The sequence below is a fragment of the Erythrolamprus reginae genome, chromosome 2, assembly GCF_031021105.1.
Source record: "Erythrolamprus reginae isolate rEryReg1 chromosome 2, rEryReg1.hap1, whole genome shotgun sequence".
Taxonomy (NCBI): domain Eukaryota; kingdom Metazoa; phylum Chordata; class Lepidosauria; order Squamata; family Dipsadidae; genus Erythrolamprus; species Erythrolamprus reginae.
Genome location: NC_091951.1, coordinates 262,081,728 through 262,090,904, shown reverse-complemented (window position 1 = coordinate 262,090,904; position 9,177 = coordinate 262,081,728). Strand labels below are relative to the sequence as shown.

At 41.8% G+C, this 9,177-nt stretch overlaps 1 protein-coding gene across 2 annotated transcripts in view; it reads left to right on the top strand.

The window, feature by feature from the left end:
* The first annotated feature begins 373 nt into the window (after positions 1–373).
* The window catches only part of ADAMTSL1 (ADAMTS like 1), a 637,539-nt gene continuing 628,735 nt past the window's right edge, over positions 374–9,177 (top strand). For both annotated transcript variants that reach the window (XM_070742526.1, XM_070742525.1), the window contains exon 1: positions 374–554. In XM_070742526.1, coding sequence (XP_070598627.1) covers positions 465–554 — 90 coding nt within the window. In that variant the 5' untranslated portion in view covers positions 374–464. The remainder of the gene's footprint in view (positions 555–9,177) is intronic.

Sequence of the window (9,177 nt, the reverse complement as noted above, 5' to 3'; positions counted from 1 at the left end):
TCGCCCGCCCTGCGAGGCTTCTTTTTAAACGTGCTTTATTTTTTCCCCTCTGCTACACGCGCAGCGCCTCGAGTGAACTCCGCCGCTACGGGCTTAAAAGCCAGGAAGACCCAAGTCTGAGGGAAACGGCCCCCTCACACGGCGAAGCGCTGCTCTTCCCTGCGCCCCCGTTGCCCGGCCGGACAAACCGGCGGGAGGAACCCCAGAAACCAGCTCGTCTCCCCGAGCTCGGCAAGAGCCGAAAAAACGCGCAAATCGGCTACGGTCCCTCCTCCCCCGCCGTGAGGCTTTCCTCAGGTGCAGCTACGACCGCGTGTGTCCCCGTCAGGGAATCAGGGACGGCGAAGAAACCCGGGAGGTGACTGATCCGAGCGGGAGGTTTTGGAGAGGATCGGGGCACCGCGATTTGCGCACCTCCTTCTTTTCCCGCCCTTGGAACAGAGAAGGTGGGGTGTATTAAAACCATGGCAGCGCCAGGACGGTGGTCGCACTGTGGCCGGAGAGTTGCCTTCCTCTTTGCAGTCACCTTGTGGGTCCTTTCCTCGGCTGCGCAGGTAAGGAACGTTGCGTCCCCGCACTTCTCCCCCTTGATTATTTAGAGCAGTGTTTCCCAACCTTGGCAACTTGGAGATAGCTGGACTTCAACTCCCAGAATTCCCAAGCCAGCGAACGCTGGGAGTTGAAGTCCAGCTATCTTCAAGTTGCCAAGGTTGGGAAACACTGGTTTAGAGTAGCTGGCTTTCCAGCTGGGAAAGTGACAGGTGGACTCGCTGTGTGTGTGTGTGTGTAGCCTGGTTGTTTGAGACCAGCGTGAGTGGATTCGAGGTGTCCATCTGAGATAAAACATGTAGGTTTCTTCTCATCTTCTTTTCGTTTGGTGAACTGCTAAGGGGTCCCTCTTGGTACTCCGAAGTCTTCCATATCATCGGCTTCTGGCAACTGGAATTTGTTAACAAATTGGGATTTGAGCTCCCTGGCAATTTCTTCTAACAGATTTGAGCTCATTGGGAACTTCCTTGAACAAACTGAGATTGGAGCTCATTGGGAATTTCCTTGAACAAACTGGGATTTGAACGCCCTGGCAAATTCCTCTAACAAAGGTGAGATTTCAGTTCTCTGAACAAACTGAGATTTGAGCTCACTTGGAATTTCTTTCAAAAGACTGAGATTTGAGCCAACTGGGAATTTCTTCTAACAAACTGAGATTTGAGTTCATGGGAATTTTCCTCAACAAACTGGGATTTGAGCTCCCTGGCAATTTCCTGTAACAAACTGAGATTTCGGTTCCCTGGGAACTTGCTCAGGCAGGGGGTTGGACTTGATGACCTGCATTGTCCCTTTCTACTCTAACAATCAATCAATCAATCAATCAATCAATCAATCAATCAATATCAACAAACTTCTTTTAACAAACTGAGATTTGAGCTCACCGGGAATTGCCTCTGACAAACTGAGATTTGAGCTCACCGGGAATTGCCTCTGACAAACTGAGATTTGAGCTCAATGGGAATTTCCTCCCCAAAAACTGGGATTTGAGCTCATTGGGAATTTCCTTGAACAAGCTGGAGTTTGAGCTCCGTTGCAATTTATTCTAACAAACTAAGATTTGAGCTCACTGCTTATTTCTTCCTGCCCCCCCCCCCCGCCCAAAAATGGCAGATTCCATGGCTGGGGTTGACAGGTGTCACTTGCTCTAAGAAACTGTGTTAAAGCTATTTTAAATACTTGACCTTTGATCTGTTACATGACAACTGCAGAGAACTTTGAACTTTCAGGACATGACATATGAACATCAAAAATGTCTTTGGCTTGCAGAGTTGGGCATCTTCTCTGCTTCTATTATAGATAACCTCGGGAGAGGTTAATTTCTGCCATTACATATCTCCCTTCAGAAACCGCAAAGGGGGAAAATCTGTCCAGTTCCAGAAATTTGATTTTTTTCCTTCACTGCATGTAAGTGACAGGACGAGAAAAGAAAACCTCAAAATGCCTTTGGGCGATGACTTTTAGTTTTAATCCATGAATATGGGATAGGTTCTCATCGGTAAACTTTTCTGGAACTTGTGAGGAGATTTGTCAGTTTGTGGTAAACTGTCAATTTGAGGGAGGGGAGGAAGAACATGAACATGCTTTTGCCTCAGAAGGAGAAAAAGATAGAAAAAGACAAAAATCTCTTAACATTTTTTTTGAAGGACCTATTTCAGAATTGAAATTTTAACTTCATAGAGTGCCTTCCGTCCCCTGTCCTATTGCTCTCCTATATCTCCTATACCTTTCTTCTATTCCTATATCTCTTCTTCTATTCTTTCATTGATATGTTCTATTACTATATCTTCTTTTCTATTCTTTCATAGATATATTTTACTATGAGTATCTCCTCTATAACCTTCATCATGAATTTTACTATGTGTGTGTGTGTGTGTGTGTGTGTGTGTATATCCACTAAAACTCTCATTGTGTATTGGAATGAATGAATGAATGAATGAATAAATGAATAAATGAATAAATAAATAAATAAAACAAACTTGGGTTGGAATGCATGTTGCCTCACTGTTTGATTGCCCCCCAAAATGGTGACATCTTTGAGATACTCTTTTGTCTAAGCCTGCTCTTTTCTTCCCTAGTGATGTAAATAATGAAGGCTTTTTTTTTCAAATGCTGAAAGAACCTATAGATCAGAGGTCCCCAAACTTGGCAACTTTAAGACGTGTCCAAAAGTCTTAAAGTTGCCAAGTTTGAAGACCTCTGCTATGATGTTCATCCATCGTGTTTGAAGAGGACCTTGACATTTAATGGCTATAGCTATTGTGGGGATTGTGCCAAGATAATCCTCTTAACTTTTTCCTATCTATACAAGCCATTATGTAAACCAAGGTTATCTGTTTTCTTTTTTCCACACTGAAGAAGCAGGAACTTGGCATATACCAGACCCTGTAGTTTCAGAACAAAACCTATTGTGTGAATCCTATACATTAGTTTTAAAATTATTTCATTTTCAAAGACCATGTCCTCCCCATGGCCATAAACAATTTGCTGAATCTCTCATATTAATCTGTAGCACACCAATGTTTAATTAAATGACATTGGTTATTTGCATTATTTAACGAAATGTGTGGTCCCCTTAAACACACATCACTTCTCTAATTTAACATCACCAACCATAGCATCATGATTGCATTTTGGAACGTAAAGTTAATAAACTGAAGTAGGTCTGCTGTGGAGAACTTTTTGCAGACTTAATAGGAAAGCTGTGTTTTGTGATTGCATGGTACGGTGTATTCTCTTTCTCATCAATATTAGATTTTCAAGGTTTTTACAAGAATGTTCAGACTTGGACTGAAATATGCAATCCTCTTGTATTGCATTGATCTAGATTTAATCTTACCACCTGGAATCTCTATTTGTAAATTGGGCAGATATAAAAAATGGTATAATAATTTCATTGAAACATTTTAATAGGAACTATGCATCTGCTGTCTTGGTTTTAAAATTGCAATCCACACACAATAGTTAAAATGTATTTGTGATATTTGTCCTGCCCTGTCCCTCCCTCCCTCCCTCCCTTCCTTCATCCTGCCTGCACCTACCTACCTACCTACCTACCTACCTACCTACCTACCTACCTATCTATCTATCTATCTATCTATCTATCTATCTATCTATCTATCATCTATCGTCTACAGTGCATTCAGAAAGTATTCAGACCCTTCACTTTTGTCAATTTTGTTACACTGCAGCCTGATTTTGCAGTTGTTGAAATTCTGGTGCCTCCCATTTCTCTTGATCGTTTCTCACATGTTTCTATACCTGGAATGGAGATGATCAAACCACATGTGGTAAATTAAATTAATTGGACATGATTTGGAAAGGACACACCTCTTTATAGCAGGTGTCACAATGCATACTGTCACAGAGAAAAGTCACAAAGTCAAAAAACCGCCTGCAAAGTTCAGAGACAGGATTATTGCCCCTTCGGAGAGGGGCGGCATACAAATCTAATAAATAATAATAATAATAATAATAATAATAATAATAATACATATCTGAGAAAAGCTACAATAATATTTCTGCCACACTGAAGGTTCCTTAGAGCAGTGTGTGGACTACATAATTCTCAAATGGATGACATTTGGCGCAACCAGGACTCTTCCAAGAGTTGGTTGCCTGGTCAAAATGAGCAATCGGGGGAGAAGAGCCTTAGTAAGAGAAGTGACCAAGAACCAGACGGTCACTCTGACTGAACTCCAGACATCCTGTGTGGAGATGGGGCAGAGTTCCAGAAAGACAACAGTCACTGTAGCCCTCCACAAATCTGGGGTTTATAGAAGAGTGGCTAGATGGAAGTTTCCCCTCAATGCAAAACACATGAAAGCCTGTTTGGAGTTGGCAAAAAAGCACCTGAAGGACTCAGACTGTGAGGAACAATCTCTTTCTCACTCTTCCCCCCTCTTCCCCCTCTCTCATATATATGTATAAATAAATAAAAACTGGAGTACCACTGCTCAAATTTAACAAATTTTGATGCCCAATAATTTATTGAAAATAATATAAATCAGTATAATAGAATAGAATAAAATAGAATAGAATAGAATAGAATTTAATTGGCCAAGTGTGATTGGACACACAAGTAATTTGTCTTGGTACATATGCTCTCAGTGTACATAAAATAAAATATACATTTGTCAAAAATCATGTGGTATGATACTTAATGATTGTCATAGGGGTCAAATAAGCAATGAAGAAACAATCAATATTAATAAAAATCTTAGGATATAAGCAACAAGTTACAGTCATACAGTCCACATGGGAGGAAATGGGTGATAGGAATGAGAAAAACTAGTAGAATAGAAGTGCAGATTTAGTAGAAAGTCTGACAGTGTTGAGGGAATTATTTGTTTAGTAGAGTGATGGCGTTCGGGGAAAAAACTGTTCTTGTGTCTAGTTGTCTTGGTGTGCAGTGCTCTGTAGTGACGTTTTGAGGGTAGGAGTTGAAACAGTTTGTGTCCAGGATGTGAGGGGTCAGTAAATATTTTCCCCACCCTCTTTTTGACTCGTGGAAGGCAGGTTGGCAGCAATTGCTTTTTCTGCAGTTCTGATTATCCTCTGAAGTCTGTGTCGGTCCTGTTGGATTGCAGCACCAAACCAGAGAGTTATAGAGGTGCAGATGACAGGCTCAATGATTCCTCTGTAGAACTGTATCAGCAGCTCCTTGGGCAGTTTGAGCTTCCTGAGCTGGCGCAGAAAGAACATTCTTTGTTGTGCTTTTTTGATGATGTTTTTGATGTTAGGTGACCATTTTAGGTCTTGAGATATGATAGAACCTAGAAATTTGAAGGTCTCTACTGTTGATACTGTGTTGTCTAGTATTGTGAGAGGTGGAAGGGTGGAACGATTTCTCCTGAAGTCTACCACCATTTCTACAGTTTTGAGTGTGTTCAGTTCTAGATTGTTCTGGTCACACCACAAGGATAGTTGTTTCAGTTATAAAGCTACGCTATCTAACGGCACTATTAACTCTCCAAGACTATTACAAAGAGAATGGATTGCCTAGAAGGCAAGACGGATAAAGATGTTTTTATTTAAATACTTTAGAGCCATTCTCTAGAGCAGTGTTTCCCAACCTTGGCAACTTGAAGATATTTGGACTTCAACTCCCAGAATTCCCCAATCAGCATCGCTGGCTGGGGAATTCTGGGAGTTGAAGTTCAAATACCTTCAAGTTGCCAAGGTTGGGAAACACTGTACTGGTGAATCTATGGCATGCCTGGCCAGCTGATTTTTGTACTTCCAGAGGGTGGGGGAGGCGTTTTCACCTTCTCCAGGCTTCAGGAAAGCCTCCGGAGCCTGTGGATGGTGAAAAACGGACCCAACAAACCTACCAGAAGTTTGGTCTGGTAGGCCCGTTGAGCCCATTTTTCCAATCCACAGGCTCCAAGACTTACCTGAAGCTGAGGAGTATGAAAAGCAGCTGAAAGGGCCTACGGGAAGTCTGAAGGCACTGAAAGCAGTGTGGGATGGTTGTGTGCACATGCGCAGGAGAGGGCATTGAATATGGGTGTGGGCATGCATGCACATACTATCATCCATGCGTGCACCATTTTGGTACCTGAGCAAATAAAGTTGCTCTAGAGCAGTGTTTCCCAACCTGCGGAGTGGCGCAGCAGGTAGAGTGCTGTACTGCAGGCTACTGAAGCTGACTTGTAGATCTGAAGGTCAGCGGTTCAAATCTCATCACCAGCTCAAGGTTGACTCAGCCTTCCATCCTTCCGAGGTGGGTAAAATGAGGACCCAGATTGTGGGGGCAATAGGCTGGCTCTGTTAAAAAAGTGCTATTGCTAACATGTTGTAAGCCGCCCTGAGTCTAAGGAGAAGGGCGGCATAAAAATCAAATAAACAAACAAACAAACAAACAAACAAACAAACAAACAAACAAACAAACCTTGGCAACTTGAAGATGTCTGGACTTCAACTCTCAGATTTCCCCAGCCAGCATTTGCTGGCTGGGGAATTCTAGGAGTTGAAGTCCAAATATCTTCAAGTTGCCAAGGTTGAGAAATGCTGCTCTAGAGAATTAATGCCAGTTATGGAATAGTACTTTCTCTCCAATGACCACATGATACACTGCTCAAAAAATTAAAGGTAACACTTAATATAAACAACACAATATAACTCCAAATAAATCAAACTTCTATGAAATCAAACTGTCCACTTAGGAAGTAACACTGATTGACAATCAATTTACAAATGTTGTTGTACTCGTTCAACTTTGTACAGAACAAAGTATTCAACAAGAATATTTCATTCATTCAGATCTAGGATGTGTTATTTGATTGTTCCCTTTAATTTTTTTGGAGCAGTATACAATAGCCAGGTTTCCTGAGAAACTTAGGCAAGCTCACAACGAGAACTTGTTGCATGCACAAATGTCTTTTACAGTTTTATAAGTCGTAGAGATGTGGATTGGGTACGGAAGCCAAGGCATCATTTGTCCAGCTCTATTAGGTAGGACCCACGTTTTCCGTTGAAAATCTACTATTTATTACAGAAGAGATAAAATATGCTGGCTTTCTGTACGCTTGGGTAATTGTGGGTTTTGCTTTGCTTCTCTTGGTTGTTGTTAAAGTTACCCTGAACTGTTGGCTCAAGAATTCGTTTTGTTCCAGCGAAGGCAACAGAATCAGAGGCTTGGAATGCTGCCAGAAACGAAGAAGAATGCCCAAGCAGCTGCAAAGGGGACATAAAGTAATCATTTAGAATCTTCCTTCATTGATTTTATTAAAGAGGGTTGCTCTCATGGAACTGTGGCTTTGTGCAAATACCCCCTGGACTATCTATCTGGCCAGCTAGCTCACAATTGCCCTGACTAGAAACACTCCCATTCCTTTCAGAGATCACTTTTCCAAAATATCATTTCAGTATGGTTTTAACATTGTTCTGTCAATTGGCTCTAGTTAAACAGCTAGACGTTTATCCAAGGCTTCTTTTATTGCCCAGGATAAGGAGATGGATTATTTGTCCTGTGTCATCTCATATACAGCCTTAAAGATGTTGGCGCGGGGCTTTTGTTGTTGTTCTGAAACCTATAATTGAGCTTAAGTTGGCACAATGTATCTATTCTTTTGTCTGCCAATCAGAATATTCATGATTTTTACTTGATGATTGAAAAGTGTAGCGTTCTTTTGGACTTTAAAGTTTATGTTTTCACCACACATCTGGATTATTGCAATATGCTCTATATAGGGATACTTGTTTGTATACGTAATATAACGCCTATTCTATTACCATTGCATTATATATAAATAAGTTTCCAGATGCAATTCAAAATGCTCTCTCTTTTTTACCATTAAGCAAGATGCAGAACCAGCTCTTCATAGAGATGGCCTACATAAATAATCCAGTGTGGACCTCCCAACAATATATTTTAATGGCCGTCCATGTAGGGGAGTCGAAGGGGACCAGAGTTCACAAGCAATGTTTGTCTGCAACAGCTTCCATATTATGTAACAATTTCCCTCCTCAAGATGTGATTCAATTATTCAATTCTTCTTCAATTATTGGCCCTTTGGAAGTTGCTAAAGGTAGAGTTGTTCCATACGTAGAACCTTTGGGGAATGAATGAATTTCAGCTGTTCCATGGGTTGGTTTTTTTTTAGTAGCTTCTGGGTGTTACTTTATAATTGTGCTGTAAACCACCAAGAACCATTTTTTGTTGAAAAAGGAAAGGAAAAGAGGATACAGAGAAAAAGAAAGAAATTGTACCTTGGGATACTTCCCTAACACTGATCTTAATTCCAAGAGATGAAGTTGAAGGACAGAATCCAATAATTACTTCCTTGGATGGTGTTCTCTTATTTTCCCAGAGTGAATGATCCATACAAGTGATGGTGAACCATTTTTGGTTCATGCGTCAAAAGGGGTGGGTGGGTGGAGGTTGCACACATATGTGTGCCTACACCCATAATTCCATGTGCCCACTCCATGCATGCACATGTGACCCTCACCTGCTCCCGGCATGTGATGGCATGCCTGTTTTTCACTCTCCCCAGCCTTCAAGCCTTTCTAGGAGCCTGAGCCTTCACCACCCCTTCGAGGCCCTCCGGAGGTCAGAAATTTTTTTCAAGCTGGGAAATGGATAATTTCTGACCTCCAGAGGTCTTCCGGCAGGTGTAGAAGGCCATTTTAACCTTCCCCAGACTCCTATAAAGGCTCTGAACCCGGGGGAGAGCAAAAAAATGGATCATCCAGTTTAACTAGAAGTTGGCAAATGGAACGATTCCAGCCTCTGGAGGACTTCCAGGTTTTGTGTGTGTGAAGAAGGCCATTTTCGCCCTCCCAAGGCTCCTAGAAAGGCTCTGAAGCTTGGAGAAAGCAAAAAATGGGCCTTCCCCACCCCATTTGGAGGCTGGAAACAGGCTGTTTTCTGACTTCCAGTGGGCCCAGAAGGCCCCAAAATCAGTTAGCTGGTGCACAAATGCATGCTGGACATGAGCTCATGTGCCCACTGATATGGCTCCACATGCCACTTGTGTCATGTGTGCCATAGATTCGCCACCACGGATCTTTACCCAACAACTAATCATAATTTATTACATTTATGTGCCGCCAAGAGTTGCTGGTATTTGAGAGGCATATAAAATTGTTATATAACTTATTGTTATAATTGTTTGCACAGTTAGC